Source organism: Camelina sativa, chromosome 10, assembly GCF_030686135.1.
Source record: "Camelina sativa cultivar CO46 ecotype springtype chromosome 10, ASM3068613v1".
Lineage (NCBI taxonomy): Eukaryota > Viridiplantae > Streptophyta > Magnoliopsida > Brassicales > Brassicaceae > Camelina > Camelina sativa.
Genome location: NC_141889.1, coordinates 24,268,106 through 24,285,211, shown reverse-complemented (window position 1 = coordinate 24,285,211; position 17,106 = coordinate 24,268,106). Strand labels below are relative to the sequence as shown.

The following is a 17,106-nucleotide window of genomic DNA, read 5'->3' as shown; positions in this document are numbered from 1 at the left end:
GATAATCTTCCATGTGTTGTTCACCCTGATAACATTCCGTATGCGGGGAAGTCACTAATCGTCCACATTAGCACTGCCCGCATATTGAAATTTTGTTTTCTCGAGGAATCGAACGTTTGAACACCTTCATACCACAATTGCTTTAGCTCATGAATCAGAGGTTGCAAGAAGATAACTAAAGCTCGCTTCAGATGCTTTGGACCTAGTACCAAAATACTCAAGAACATAATTTCGCTTTGCATACACATATCTCGAGGAAGATTGTATGGCGTCAATATAACAAACCATAAAGAATATTGCCTCCCTGGCATACCAAATGGACTAAAACCATCTGTAAACAACCCAAGATAAACATTCCTACACTCTTGAGCAAAGTCAGGATATACCGACTGAAAATGTTTCCATGCCTTTGCATCAGATGGGTGTGTAATTTCTCCTTCGTGTGTAGAATGTTCTGCATGCCATCTCATTGCCGTTGCAGCCCGTTTTGATTTGTTTAAGCATTTCAATCTATCAACAACAGGCAAGTATCACATATGTCTATAATGCACGCATGTCCTTCTTTCAGTAGGCTGATATCTCTGGTTCCTGCAAAACCGACATTCCTGCAGCTTAGCATCATCCCAAAAAATCATGTAATAGTCAACGCATACATCAATCATTTCAAATGGTAATCCAAGACTCGCAACTAACTTCTGTGTTTCATAGTAGTTCTCAGCCGATACATTATCAGCTGGCAAATATTCTTTAATGAGTTCAGTCCAAGAATCCATGCAATTCTCACTTAAGTTATCATCTACTTTAATTGTCATCATCCTATATGCCAATGATAACTTAGAATGCTCTTCTCTACATCCATCGTAGATAGGTTGATTTGCAGCATCTAACATAGCATAAAAATGTTGTGCATCTATGTTGGGTTCTTCCATATCATGAAGTAGCAGTAGTTTCATGAAATGCATCATTAACCATATCATGAAGTCTATTTTCCTCGTTATATCCATGAAAACCAAATTGATCAGATTCTTGATGCTTATAATTACTAGTTTAATCAACAACATAATTCAAACTACTACCTCCAGCATTAATGCTACAACTATCTCCATGACGTAACCATACATAGTAATTCGGCATAAATCCTCTATTATAGAGATGCTTCTTCACTAGATTAAATTACAAATATTTATTGTTTAAGCACTTATGACATGGATAAAATATTGTACCGTTTTCACGAGCAAAGTCTTGGTTTGTCGTATAGTACATGAAACCGCGCAAGCCATCACAAAACTCTTTTCTCACATCACCGGTCTCCAGATCTCTGTGATTGTATATCCACCATCATATTGTATATATGATCATGCTCTCCACCTCTAAAGATTATTATGAAATTAAAAATCTTCTAAGCTTTTTTCTGTAGCCTTTTTTTTTGACAATTTTGTTTTTTTTTTTGGGTCGCAGAAGTTTTTTTTTTTAAGTGTTTTGTGTTGTGGTTTCCATGTCCCATGGATTGGCTATTTATAGGCTTACTAAAAATAACTGCTATGGATATGCTAGGGAAATTTGTGACGGATTTGCGAGGGATATTTTTAAAATTTATTTTTTGCTACAAATTTGGGACGCTGTTTGATTTTTTCCGACAAAACAGTTAGACTCGGGGAATACGTGCTTGCCGACATCTATGTCCCTCGCAACTCCCTCGCAAATTTACTACGACATTAGTTATCGCTAATTCGGCGCAAATGTGCAAGGTATTCGAGAGTCGTTTCCGAGGGATTTTCCTTGCGTGGCAAATCTCTTTCACTTCCGTTGCAAATTTGCAAGGGAATTTTCTGTCGCAAATATTGCGAGGGAGTTGCAAGTACTCTGGTCTGCGTAGCAATGTACTCGAAAATCCATAGTAAATTTGCCAGGGCAAATGGCCGTCGCAAAGAGCGTATTTTCTTGTAGTGCAAAACTTTTCACATTACCTGTATATAATTTTGAAGGGAAATTAAATTTAGGGATTTATGATTGATGTTTCCTTTCTCCATTTAACGCTCTTTCCAAACCATTTAAAACGTCGGCTGATTAGCAAATAACGATCGTTCTTCATTCGATCTCTGCAAATCGATAAGAAACTTGCTAATTGTTTACCCTTCTTCTGCGTCTACCCTAATTTTTATAAAACTCGATGTCCCGGTAAGATCAATAAACATTTTTCTTCCACAGTATTTAGACGATTCTGTTTTTTATTTTATTTTACAAGTGATATCAGTCCTTGGCTGATGGTTGTTCGAGATTCGAGGACGAACCTATGTTGGTGGGAGAGAATTGTAACATCCATGAACCAGAATCTCGGTTCGGGATGTGCATCGATCAATGCAAGTGTAGTGTCGATCGATGCAAGGCTGGTTTGGTCGAGAAACCAGTAAGCTAAAAGTTGCTTTTTAGGGTTAGGAAAACTCTGGAATCGAGTATAAAAGTAGGAACTCGAGGGTTTGGCCGGTTTTGGAGAAAAAAAAGAGAGAAAGAATTTCTTGATCGTTCTTGGGAATTCTTGGTTTTTTTTTGTGGCTGTTCACTACAAGAAAATAAGTTCATTGTCACGTAATATTCCGTCACAATAATTTTTTTTCATCACAATAAAAATATTGTTACGAATCTGTGACGATTGGTGAATGGTTACAATACAATGGTCACAAATTTGTTTTAGTCACTAAAATGTCTCACGAGTTGCGACTAACTCATACATATCTATTTCGTCACCAAATGTAACGATTTGTAAAGGTATCTAAAATATCACAATTGCTTACTAAAATTATCGTCTTAAATATGTTTTACTTCATGACCAAAATCACGTATCAAGTTAGTCACTGTTTAGGACGCCGCTGTAGTCTCAAAACGTCACACTTAGCGACCTGTAAAATGTCACTTGCCCATCACAACTACTAACTAAGAACATGTATCAAAGACCGTCATTTATTATGACAAAATTTTAGTCTCAAAACCGTAATGCAATTTTTTACTATTATTACATTATAATGTTTAGCTCATGACGACCAACCAGTAGTATCAAAATAATTACAATTAATGATCCAAACCATCGTCTCCTATTTTTCTTAATATTATATTTTACTATATTATTGTCACAATAATAATTAAATAAGCTGTATATTAATAATTACAAAAATATATAATAAAATAAATTATTCATTTATAAATTAAAGTAAACAAAACCAATATGAGAAAGCCTATTATGAATAAACAAAACAAAACAAATCAAATGAGACTATTGTTAAAAAAAAAGAATAAACAAAACAAAACTTAGTTAAATAGCAACTCCATGGAAACTTGTGGAGACATAGATGTTTTCAAGTGCTTGGAGACATTTCTGGAGGAGTAAATTGTCATCATGACTCTTTTTCAATTTATTTACAAGTTCTTCAAGTCTGTGGATTAATATTCTCACTTTTTCTTCGCTAGGTTGTGGGAAGACTGATGAATCATCCAAAGACATAGAAATAATATTTTGCATTGACTAGTCCAAATACACGGTCTTGTTTTCATATTTCAGCAATCTATAAAAAAGACACAAGTATATGAACATTGATATATCTTTTTGAACGCAAATAAAAATAGTGAATTTCTAACTCATCAAAAAATATGTAACTATGCATAATTCGGTCTATAAATATTACCTTAACATAAGTTTATTTTTCTCTTTTTGGGTTAGACTGTCTATTGCCAAACCCTCACCGTTTGAAGACTATCTCTGTGACAAGTGTTCTTGCACATGTTCATCAAATTTTTCTGCAATAACTCCATATAAATATAAACAAATAAATATATACGTAGATGGCATCGTAACAGTTTCTTCAAATCAATTTAACTAGGTGACATCACTTCAAATCCTTTATATATACTAATATATAGATCGATTAGAATACTCAAACAGAAAATAAATATATACATTATATACATCCATTAGATTAGACAGAACCAAATCACTCCACAAGTATATATGCTGAGTGACAATAGAAAAAGATGACAGTAGAAAAAGATAATTTCAATGGTTGATTGCATAATATAGATCTAATAATTTAATAAAAAATATGGCCTCTAACCTTCGCATCCGTGAAAACCAGAGAAACAAAGCGGCGAGAAGAAAGAGTAATCTAGTTTTTAATTAGGCTTACAATTTAAGTATTAAGTATATCCCCTATATAATACAAGCGAAGTTTTAAGGTATAATGAATATTTAGTAAGTTTTAGAGGGAAATTCCAAAAATGACTAAATATTTTGAAAATTTATGCTCTTTTTGAGTGCTTAGAAGTTCTAATTATTAATAAAAATAAAATATTTTATAAAAAGTAAAAATCTAGTTTACGATATCTTAAACATCTTTCTTAAATTTAATTAAATAATAATGAGACTATTTAATCGGCTCCTATTTAAACATAAATTCAAAACAGCTTTAAAATAATAATCATAATTCCTTACATGTTCTTTTAACCAACTTTCAATTATTTTTCTCTAAGCAAGGTTAGATTATCTCTATTTATGCCAAGATTAGCAGCAACCATGATTTCATTGAACAACCTACATAAAAATATTATTTATTAAGAATTATAACACTATTTTATGTTTAGCCACTAATTAATTTAGTTTACAAAAGAGAGTTTTTAATTATTAGTTTGTATTTACCTTAATAAAATATAATGATCATTCTCTATGTAAAACTATATTTAACTGGTTAATCAATGTTTGACAAAATGTCATAATACCGTTACAATTGTTATGACTTAAATTATCATAAAATTTTTGTTACTGTTTCTGAAAACTTTTTGTCATAAATTAATCTGTAACCGTAGTATTATGACTAAACAATTACGAATTTGTTACAATTTTTTTTCTTCCCTTTAGAGTATCTAAAAGGTCACAAATATGTGACAAATATTTTGTCTCAAATAAATGTCACTATTTATGACTAAATAATTGTAGTAAAACCGTCACATTTTGTTACAATTAATAATATCGACACCATTTAGTCGCTAATAGAGACAATTTTCAGTGACAATTTAATTCGTAATAATATTGTGACAAAATAATTACGAATTTATTACTAAAAAAAATGACACAACATAGTATCTAAAATCTCACATATTTGTGACCAAAAAAATTCGTCTCAAGCAAACGTTACAATGACCCCTTTTCTTGTATTAGTTCATGTGGAGATCTGTAGCTGGGATCGTTGTAGTAGCTTGCTAGGAGTGTAGATCTGTCGTTTTAGAGTGATAATCTTCTTTGGTAAAGGTGAGTGCATGACCATGACTTATCTAAGCTTGAGATTCTCTGATCTTTCTTGTTTATGCGTTATGTGGTTCATTCCTTGGCTTGTTAGAGTGTTTATGTGGTACTTGAGGCTTTGGGAAGCCTTTCTGTGGTTTTGGATCATGTTTTGGTGGTTTAGGAACGGAGATCCGGCGAAGAGCTTTGGGGAAGAAGATGCTCGGCATGTGCGTCGATCGATGCACTTTGTGTGTCAGTCGATGCAATGCGAGGATGACGCGATTTGACCTAGGAGCATCAGTCGATGCCATGTGAGGGCGTAGATCAATGCAATTAGGGATTTCGTGCAATGTCGAGCATGCATCGGTTGATGTAGTGTTGGTGTCAGTCGATGAAGGTGAACCTTGCATTGGTCGATGCAAGCTTGTGTTGGTCGATGCAAGCTTGTGTCGGTCGATGCAATCCCAGAGGGGGTCGGTCGATGTATGGATTGGTGTCGGTCGATGCAGTTGTCCTGGTTTGTTGTTTGGTATTGAGTGTTGTTTGATGGGTAGAGTTTTCTTAATTGCTTGTGTGTATAGCCCAATAGATGAGAGGATTGCCTCACTGAGTGTTTATAAAATACTCACGCATCTCATATGTGTTGTTGTGCACGTAAAGGCAAAGTGTGATCGTGGAATCAAGACGATGAAGAGGAGAATGTTCTAGTGGCTCATTGATGTGTTATATGGCTTTTGTTAGCTTGCAAGAGTTGATTCATAGAATATTGCTAGGATGCTGATTGTTGGTTAATGATTCTGCTCGATTGAGTTATTGAATTATTATTTTATTATTTATTGGTTATTGGATATTGGTATCTGTTGGTTATTTTCCGTTGTTTGGTTGGGTTGTGGTTATGTGGTTAGTGGGTATGAGACCACTAGTTTAATTGTTATTATTATTTTAACAAAAAGGGTCGGGTCGTTTTAACTCTCTTGATGGAAAGTCAATAGTGCCAGGTATCCAATTTTATCTAAGATGGATAGAGACTTCTTTGCTATGCATGTGTCTTATATTGCTTCTGAAAGTGCTTTTAGCACTAGTGGAAGGATAATAGAACCATATAGACGTTGTCTTACACACTACATGGTGGAGGTTTTTGATGTGTACTGAATAGTGGTTAAAACAAGATATTCAACTTGAAGAAAAGGTGCTTACAACTGCACAAATTTTTGCAGAAGTTGAGTTTGAAGATGAGCTTGAAAGATTTTACAGATTTACAGATTTGATGAACTACAAATAGGATCAATTAGGAACTCTATTTTACAGATTTGATGAACTAAAAATAGGATCAATTAGGAACTCTGTTTTACAGATTTACATATTTGATGAACTAAAAATAGGATCAATTAGGAACTCTATTTTACAGATTTTTACACTAATTCTATTTTAGAGTTGAAAATAGAGTAATACATTGGAACAAAACAATGCTCTATTTTAGAGTTACTCTATTTTAGAGAAAAAAAATAGAGATATACATTGGAGATGGTCTAAGCTTTTTTTTTTGTTTGTCATTTTCTTTTTCAGAGTTTTAAACTCCAACAAATGATCCCTAAGTGTTTTGGAAAAAGAAGATGACATAGAGGAAACTGTGTTTTGTTTTGGAAGATATTATGATTGTTCCCTACTTGCTTATCTCTTTAAGGTTTTAAACTTATATTCGGTTTTACTCTTCCATCTCTTTAAAACTTCAACATTCAGTATTTCAATTCAGATAGAGTTTTGGTTTTGTGGATTTTTCTTAATTTCGGTTATTTTCAGTGAATTTCGGGCATTTTTTATTAATTTCAGATAAAAATTCCCAAAATTCATTGACACCAAGTTCGGATTTCAGTTACATATGAAATTACCCGAATCTGAAAGCATCCTCCCCGAATCCAACCCAATTATATAAGATACCTGATCAGGTTTTATATGTGTACATCTCAACATTCAAAAATCCGAACCTAGACCCGATCGGATACCCGAATGTTAAGGGCTATACATCAGCTTAGATTCATGTTTAGGATTTTTTTTTTTTTTTTTTGCCTTCATATGATTATCTCCTGTTTTACGTGTGCGAATGTTTTGTTGATTACTGCTTTATCATCAGAACTTCACTCCCAAGAATGAGAATTCGCAGCTTAAAGCCAAAGACTTTGGCTTATCAAACTTTTTCAGACCAGGTTCATCATCACACATTTTACTTTGGCTTAAGAAAGCTTGATTCATCATGTATATTCGTTAATGAGTTTGTGATAGTCTCTTGTTGTTTGTGATAAAATGCTACAAAGTTTTATTGGTCACCTGTTTGTGATAGTCTCTTTTTATCAAAAATGTATTTACTTGATAAAATGTCGACAAGCGAAGCTCCTGTGAGGATCCGAAAGATGAGGAGGAAAACTCTCTCGTAAGTCCCTAACGAAGCGTTTCAATATTTTCACAAAGAGTGAGCGCAAGAGTGTATTAGAAAAATTCGGGACCAATCTCGAGTGATGGTTGAAGCATTACACCCTGTAGAAATAAAATAAAATTAGGAAGAGTCTGTGACAGCAAGTGGTACAGCTATAGAAACAGACGAACATGATTTTGAAATTGTAAGAATCTCTTTGGCATATCTTCTTTGTATGGATTCTATAAAATTTTGTGGCTAATATCAGGTCTGTAGATAAGCACAGTAAAGATCTTGTACTAGACAAAGAGAGGGCTGTTACAATCTTTGCGTGATGCCAAAAAAAAGAAAGACCAAAGTGGGTTGGTGAAAAGTAAGTTGGCCAAAAAGGAATGTTGAGAATGAAATAAGGGGTATGTAAAACCAAAAATAGATAAAAATAGACTAAAGAGACGGAAAAATGCCGGCAGGTCATGGAGTTCGTGCCAGAACGAGGAATCTGTTCGCGAGGCCGTTAAGAAAGAAGGGTTACATTCCACTCTCGACTTACTTAAGGACCTTCAAGGTCGGCGATTACGTCGTTGTTTAGGTGAATGGTACGATCCACAAGCGTATGCCTCACAAGTTCTATCATGGTCGTACTGGTCGCATCTGCAACGTCACCAAACCCGCCGTCGGTGTTGAAGTCAACAAACAGATTGGCAACAGGATCCTAAGGAAGAGGATTCATGTGCGTGTGGAGCAATCAAGGTGTGCTGAGGAGTTCAAGCTGAGGAAGAAGAAGAATGATGAGCTCAAAGCTGCAGCCATAGCCAATGGTGAGACAATAAGCACCAAGAGACAGCCTAAAGGACCCAAACCAGGAGTCATGGTCGAAGAAATGACCTTGGAGACTGTGACACCAATCCCTTACGATGTTGTCAACAATCTCAAGGGAGGCTATTAGTTCTCTGCTTTCTTATGTTTTGGAAGCTCCTCTGTCTTCATATGTTTTGTAGTGACTTGAAACTTTGTTTTCGACTAAGAATATTTTATATAACAGGAGTTTGCAGTAAAAAAAAAAAAGAAGAAAAAAATAGACTAGTTTGTTTTTCTATGTATTGTAACATATGTTTAGAAGTATGTATAATGTAATATATTTATGTTTTTATAAGATGTATTGTAATTATAATTTATAGTTTTATTATTCTTATTTTGTATAAATACTAACCAACATTTGTTACATTATAAATTATATTAAAAAAACACATTTTCTATAAATAATTAACTTTTAATTCTTAATACACTCATATTTAAGGTTCACCAATAGAAGGAGAAAACCTAATATACATAGTTAGTGACCCACCTACTATGGAGCAGTGAACCTTCGATGTAATTTATCTATGTTATATGGAGAGGTTGAAGCTTTTAGTTTGGGCGATGAAGTGTATGATTTGGTGCGGACAATAGCGACGTAGTTTTACTCACCGACTACTTAGACATGTGTTTTCTCCTTCCGAATGACCGGTCTTCTCAATTTATTCGGACCAGATCAAGTGTGATAAAAAAGAGTTCTCTACTTTTTCTTTTTCTCTTAATTTTGTAGTGCAAATGCTAAAGCGAATTTCTTGACATAAAAAAATTGTACCGAACCACGGTATGTTAGTTTTGTAAACAATTTTTCTTCGAGTTGACTTCCTTTGAGCTAATCTATTAAAGCTGTCGACAAAAATATATATATATATATATATATATATATATATAATATACATAGTTAGTGAGGTTTAAATTAAACTAGTATTAAATTTAATGTTAATTTAAAGTTAACAAACCCATTAAGGGCTGTTTAATGATGATGCTCTAATAAGATTTTACCATTGGAGAAGTCATTGAAAAATCTCTTAATGAAGTTCTTAAGTTTAAAAAATGTGAAAATTATAATAAATTATACTACTGGAGATGCTCTTACAATTTTATTTTGAGGAAAAGAGTGGTCAAACTTTTAGACCGTTATGGAGCAAATCAATGAGAGCATCCATTTCATGTTTCTTGAGAGAGAAGCCAACCTCCACACCGCCATTTCCATCTCTACTCTCCACCAAGGAAATCGCTTCGCCTTGATCAATCGACACAACCACCACTTTCTCTGGTATGCCCCACCCGAAATCCAACCCATATACTCCAAACCGGGTCGAATCCGCAACAGACAGAACCTGTGCTCCTTTGGGAATACTACTATATAACTCAACAAAATCTGGGATCTTCCACACCACACTCTCGTCCAATTCCTCAACCAACTCGCTCACCAACTTTGTAGAAGCCAAAAACCCTTCTTCCCCCATAAACGTATCTGCGGTTAATGGAATTTTACTAGCAAGGATGGCGCAATTACCGAAATAACTCGATGGGATCGGTGGAGTGACTTTATTTCGACAATCCACAGCAAACACACACCCAACAGGTCTATTTGGATCTCCACCTCGAGCTCTAATCAAGCAAGTTAAGGCATATGAATATGTTATCACAAACGTGGACAAACGAAGCTCCTTTGACGAGGAAGAGGAGGAGGACGACTCTCTCTTGAGCCTCTCCCGAAGGGTTTGGATATCTTCGGGAGTGAGCTCAAGAGTGTACCGAACTGCGTCAGGACTAATCACGGGAGACGGACGAAGCTTTAAACTCTTGGGGTTTTCTGGTTCTTTACCGCCCATGAACGTTTTCACTAAAGTCTGCCATGAGTTCAAAACTTTTATATCGCCATTTGATGGACCTTTTATGACCGTGCGATCGTAAAATGGAATCAGATCCTGAGGTAGAGAAGAATCTTGATGTTTACATATGTGCGCCCAAGATTTGAGAAAACTGATTGTCGTTTTCCCATCGGAAACGGCATGATGTGCTGTTACGCCGATGCAAAACCCTTGGTTTGGAAACAGCGTAACTTGAAACGACATGACCGAGGCTGAGTCGTCGAAGCTTTGTAACCTAGGGACTAACGGGTGTAACTCGGTGGAGAAAAATGGTTCCTTACCGGTTAAACGGGAGAAATCGGCGTTTGACTCAGCGACGGTTAATGAAACGGCGTCGTTTGGAGAGTAGAGGATGCTCGGTTTGGGATCAAGTTGTTTCCAGACGAGTTGGCCGGCAAGGGGGAGATAGTGAGAGAGGGATGAAGAGAGAGAGGTTTTGAGGTTGGGGACGATGACTGAGTCGAAAAAAGAGCGAGTTGCCTCGGTTAGACGAAAGAAGATGACTCGTTCGACTGCATGGATCTTGAACCAACGAAGGTCGAAGAAAGTAAGTGGGAGAGTGTGTGACTCGGACGAGTCAGAGTTTGAAGGAGTGACTCGGTCGACGTGGATAAATTTTAGTGATGAATCCATTTCTTTGGTGGATAGATACTATATGCTGGTTCTATATAAATGCGACGTAGAATAAAACAGAGCCACTGATTAATGATTACGTTGAAAATTATTGAAACATGAATCGCGTGTCAATTTTCAATATTAGTGTAGTAAATATTTCCCAAAAGTGAAACATGAGCTCAAGAGGGTACCCAAAAGATTAACAAAAAAGAAAGAGAAATGTAAACAGTTATTACGGTTCGGAATCAATGTTTTTTTTGGGGTTTTTACTGGGGTTTCGCTTACGCTTTATTTCTATTTTCACGATCAGCTTGCTTGTTTTGTGTTGTAAGTTTTGGTGGTTTTTGAAGCTTTTTAGTCTTTTCTTTTTCTTGACCAAAAAAAAAAAAGTCTTTTCTTTTTCATGTGTTCTATAAATATTATATACTTAGTAGTATTGAACCAAAAAAAAAAAAAAAAAAAACTCCACAATAAAAATAAGAATAATAATATCAAGTAGATGCTAGATGGTGGATTACTTGGCGTTTAAGATGGGTTTTTTTCGGAAAAAGGTTTGGAGCTCTCTCCCCATTAGTTCCATCCGTTTGGCAAGAGACTATTTTTATGCTTTGATCCCTTATAACATCTCCATCAATATATTTTAAGAAATTTGCTTAACAATTTTTTCAATTTTTTTTATCCAGCTCTTCACATGTAAAAGGACTCAAACTTAAACAAGAACAGAAACTCAAACTCATTACATAAACAGAACCTTAAACTCAAACAAGATAGCTGAAAAAAAAAAAAACTCAAACAAGATATTGAACCCATGGTACACATGATTTGTAGTGTCTTTTTCACTAACTTGATCATGCTATACCATTTACTATAAATTTATCATTATAGACCACACATAATTGAGACTTACACTCACAACAAGCTCAAACCAGAAAGGCAAGAATGAATCATCTCATAATGAAGTGACCTCACCCGTTTATGAGAACTTTCGACCCAATACTTATTAGGCTTGGAGTAACTTAATTTGCCACCTATACTCATGATAGAGATATTATTACTATCCTGAAACAAGCCAAAACAAACACATCTTCAAAAAAAACTCAAATCCCTTTTGAGTTGCAGCTCATTGAATCAACCGTTTGTAATATCACAAATCCCACTGAAACAAAATTTTTTAGATATGCAATTGGAAACGAAGAAGATGAAATCTGACAGAGGCTGTTGCCGAGTTTGATTGTCTGATTAGTCATGTTTGACAAATCAAAAACCCTAATTCCTTGAGAGGTTGACGCTGATCTGATCCCCTGAAACACTCTGTAGTAGTCTCCTCCACTGTCAATTCGACGGACCGTCTGGTGAAGCTTTCGCCGTCTAACTATTCACCGTGCTTTAAGAGAGAGAGAGACGAGAGGAACAAACAATAACAAAAAACAGCAAAACTTTTTTTTTTCCTAGCCAATCACAACTTGACACACCCAAATTTCTAAATGAATTATTACGGATAATGATGTCTCGTTAGTGAATATTGGTGTTGTACTTATGTTCCTAGTGTGATAAGGTTTAGGTTCCGATATTATTAGTCTCAAGAGCTTATCATGTATTAGTCTCTCATGTATAAATACCACATTGTTGTTAATCAATAAAGTAATTCAGTTTGATATTTAATTCTACATGGTATTAGAGCGAAATTCACATAAATTTCTCTAAATTTTTTCTTTCAATCGATAGTTTCGATTCTCTTTTTGTTAAAAGTTATTTCTTGCATGACAAGAAAACATGTCTGAAGTCGAAGATGTTTCTTCTGGAACCAAGAAAGCTGTTGGTCAACAGCCGGAGCCACCGGTGGTGTCTCCTTATCTCTTGTCCAGCTCCGACAATCACGGTTCCATGATCTCGTCGGTGTTATTGAATGGTGAAAACTATAATGAATGGGCTACAGAGATGTCTAATGCTCTGCAAGCTAAACGCAAAACAGATTTTATTGATGGAACAATCTCAAAACCTTCCATTGATGATCCTAACTTTGAGAATTGGCAGACGGTGAACTCAATGATTGTTGGATGGATTCTTACTTCCATCAAACCAAAATTTAAGTCCACCGTTACGTTCATATCTGATGCATGTGACCTATGGCTTGATTTGAAGCAAATTTTCTCAGTGGGAAACAAGGTGCGAGTACATCAAATCAAGGCTCAAATTGCGGCATGTCAACAAGCTGGACAACCCGTCAACGATTACTATGACAAATTGTGTCATTTTTGGGAAGAACTGCAGACTTACAAACCCCTTGACATTTTGTAAGTGTGGTTTGTGTACACGTGGTGCTACTCTTGAACCGGCTAAAGAAAGAGAGGAGGAGAAGATCCATCAATTTATTTTGGGTCTCGACGATTCTCGCTTTGGAGGTCTTAGTACCAATCTTATTGCGATGGATCCATTGCCTTCTCTTGGTGAAATTTATTCCCGAGTTATACGAGAAGAACAACGCCTTGCTTTTTCACGACATCAAGAATAGAGGAAGGAGGCTGTGGGTTTTGTCACATGTCGCGAGATGGTTTCTCCACCCGTAGCCGCTGAAAATCAATCTGTTAATCGCATGGAATCCTCCGTTATCAGATCTCGTCCCGTGTTATGTTCCCATTGTGGTCGGACGGGTCATGAAAAAGATTGTTGGTCTATTGTCGGTTTCCCTGACTGGTGGACAGAACGTAATGGTGCTGGTCGCGGCTCATGTGGTCGTGATCGCGGTGGTCGCAGCACTGGTGGCGGACGTGGCAGAGGACAGATAGCTATGGCACATGCCACAAGTTCCGATCCCTCTTCCCATTCTTCCGTGTTTTCAGAATTCACACCAGAGCAGCTCCAAGCTCTTTGCCAACTGCTTCAAGAACGAACTGTTAGTAGTAGTTCTGACAAGTTATCTGGTAAGCCAAAGTTTGGCGATGTTATACTTGATACAGGTGCTTCCCATCATATGACTGGGAACCTTACTCTCTTGACTAACATTGTTCCTATTTCACCTTGTTCGGTGGGTTTTGCGGATGGTAGCAAAACAATGACTCTAAGTATGGGAGAATTTCCTCTTTCAGAGAAAATTTCCTTGACTAATGTTCTCTATGTCCCAACTTTGAACTGCACTTTGTTCTCCGTTTCTAAAATTGTGACGCAAACTAAGTGCATGGCCACCTTTACTGATTCAATTTGTGTTTTACATGACTTTTTTTTGAGGACTTTGATTGGAAGAGGTGAAGAGCGTGATGGGTTTTACTATCTAACGGATGTAGCAACCGCAAAAATTCACACAGTTACTGTCTCTACTGATCAAGCTTTGTGGCATAAATGATTGGGTCATCCTAGTTATTCGGTGCTTTCGGTTTTGCCTATGGTTTCTGTTTCCGGTTCTTCTAATAGCTCTTTGTCTTGTGACGTGTGTTTTCGAGCTAAGCAAACTAGAGAAGTTTTTCCTGATAGTATCAATAAAGGTTCTGATTGTTTCTCTTTAATTCATTGTGATGTGTGGGGACTGTATCGTGTTCCTTCTTCTTGCGGTGCAGTTTATTTCTTGACTATTGTTGATGATTTCTCAAGGTCCGTCTGGACTTATTTATTGCTTGAGAAATCGGAAGTGCGTATTGTTCTTACTAATTTTCTTGCGTACACCGAAAACAATTTGGGAAGACCGTCAAAACAGTTTGTAGTGGTAATGGGACAGAGTTTATGTGTCTTTCCTCTTATTTTAGGCAAAAAGGCATTGTTCACCAAACATCCTGTGTTGGTACTCCGCAGCAAAATGGTCGTGTTGAACGGAAACACAGACACATACTTAATGTCGCCCATGCATTGTTATTCCAAGCAAGCCTACCAATAAAGTTTTGGGGAGAAGCTGTCTTAACCGCTGCGTACTTGATAAACCGCACTCCGACGTGCATTCACAACAATTGTTCCCCATACAAATTACTTCATGGTGTTAAACCTGCTTATGATCAGTTGTGTGTCTTTGGTTCGGCTTGCTAGACACATCGGTTGGCTCATGACAAGGACAAATTTGGGGCTAGAAGTTGCCTTTGCGTGTTTGTTGGTTATCCGTTTGGCCAAAAAGGTTGGAAAGTTTTTGATATGGAGCAAAACAAGTTTCTGATTTCACGTGATGTGATTTTTTGAGAGGATGTTCGCAGAGAAATCTGCTGAGGTGCCTTCTTCTCCAGCTCCTTCTATCCCTCTGGTGACTGATTCAGATTGGTGTGTTCCAATGACTGTGCTGAAAGGGGGAGTACACTGTCTTCTGTCTTCTGGTCTGGAGACGGCTGCGCGTGATGATCACAATGTGTCCTCTGTTTTGCCTAGTGAGCTGGTTGTTTCACAACCACGTGAGCCGGTTGTGCCACTCTTCGTACCCTCTGTGCCTCCTGCAGTTCCAAAGTCGTCTCTTCCAGATTCTTGTGTCATTCCTACGCCGGTGGTTCCTGTTTCTGCACCGTCGTCTGTGGAAGTTCAACAACTGCCTCGACCCGACAAGTGTCAAGTTTGACAGTCTGTTCGTCTCAAGGACTTTGTGTTGTGTAACACCACCACTGATAACGCCACCTATCATTCTCTCTCGTCCTCTGTTTCTCAGTCCTCATCGGTCCATGGTAATTCTTTGTATCCTTTGATGGATTGTATATCCGATGTTTCTTTTTCCGCAGGACACAGAGCTTATTTGGCTGCCATAACCAATGCTACTGAACCCAAGAATTTTAAAGAGGTAGTCCGTATTAAGGTATGGAATGATGCAATGACTACAGAGGTGGATGCTCTTTAATTCAAGAAAATGTGGGATATCACGGATCTTCCACCTTGTAAGGTTGCGATTGATTCTCAATGGGTGTACAAGACTAAGTATCAGGCTGACGGTTCTCTCGAACGTTACAAAGCCCGTCTCATTGTCTCCGGGAATAAACAGGTTGAAGGGGAAGACTATCATGAGACGTTCGACCCTGTTGTCAAAATGACCACTATGCGTACGCTTCTACGACTTGTTGCTACTAATAATTGGGACGTGTTTCAGATATATGTTAACACCACTTTCCTTCATGGTGATCTAGAGGAAGAGGTTTATATGAAGCTGCCACCAGGTTTTTGACATTCTCATCCTGGCAAGGTTTGTCGTCTTAAGAAGTCATTGTATGGGCTGAAACAAGCTCCTCGATGTTGGTTCAAAAAGCTTTCTGATGTGTTGCTTCGTTTTGGTTTCAAGCAAGCGTATGACAATTATTCTCTCTTCTCCTTTACTCGTGCGAATATTGAGATCAATGTGTTGATCTATGTTAATGATCTTGTTATTTGGGGCAATGATAGCTATATGGTGCAAAAGTTCAAAGACTACTTAGGGAAATGTTTTTCTATGAAGGATAGAAGTGTCTCGCGGGTCGGAAGGAATTTTCTTGTCCCAACGCAAGTATGCGTTAGATATAGTCGCTGATACTGGCAATCTTATTTTACGACCCGTTGTCAATCCACTCGAACAGAATCATCATTTGGCTGATGATGATGGTCCGTTGTTAACTGACCCCACTCCGTTTTGCCGTTTGGTTGGCCGTTTGTTGTATCTTCTACACACAAGACCAGAGTTAAGTTAATCCGTCCATGTGCTGTCTCAGTTTATACACCATCCACGTGAGGCTCATTGGCTTGCTGCTTTGCGTGTGGTACAGTTCTTGCAGGGTCTTTCGGGACAAGGGATTCTCCTTAAGGCTGACTTCGACTTGTCTCTCACAGTGTATTGCGAGTCGGATTGGTCTTATTGTCTTATTACTCGTCGTTCGATTAGTCTGTTTGTGGTGCTTCTTGGTGGTTCTCCAATTGCTTGGAAAACCAAGAAACAGAAGACTGTCTCTCACTCTTCCGCTGAAGCTGAGTATCGCGCAATGTCCTTTGCTCTTGGAGAAATCCAGTGGATTCGTAAGTTGTTAAAAGAGTTAGGTATCAAACAGTCTCAACCTGCTCGATTGTTTTGTGACAATAAGGCTGCTCTCCATATCGCTTCTAATCCATTTTTCCATGAACGCACCAAGCATATTCAGAATGATTGTCATGCGGTTCGTGAT

At 37.1% G+C, this 17,106-nt stretch overlaps 1 protein-coding gene and 2 pseudogenes across 2 annotated transcripts; 2 read left to right on the top strand and 1 right to left on the bottom strand.

The window, feature by feature from the left end:
• Positions 1–8,124: 8,124 nt before the first annotated feature.
• LOC104719569 (large ribosomal subunit protein eL21z/eL21y pseudogene) lies at positions 8,125–8,827 on the top strand (annotated as a pseudogene).
• A 720-nt stretch (positions 8,828–9,547) lies between these two features.
• LOC147937284 (phenolic glucoside malonyltransferase 1 pseudogene) lies at positions 9,548–11,084 on the bottom strand (annotated as a pseudogene). Its single transcript, XR_015567752.1, has one exon. The product of XR_015567752.1 is annotated as a phenolic glucoside malonyltransferase 1 pseudogene (transcript).
• Positions 11,085–12,796: 1,712 nt separating this feature from the next.
• LOC147937283 (uncharacterized) lies at positions 12,797–13,321 on the top strand. The gene has a single exon (XM_087468731.1). It carries the CDS (start codon positions 12,797–12,799, stop codon positions 13,319–13,321), a length of 525 nt encoding a protein of 174 aa, XP_087324857.1.
• Positions 13,322–17,106: the final 3,785 nt, after the last annotated feature.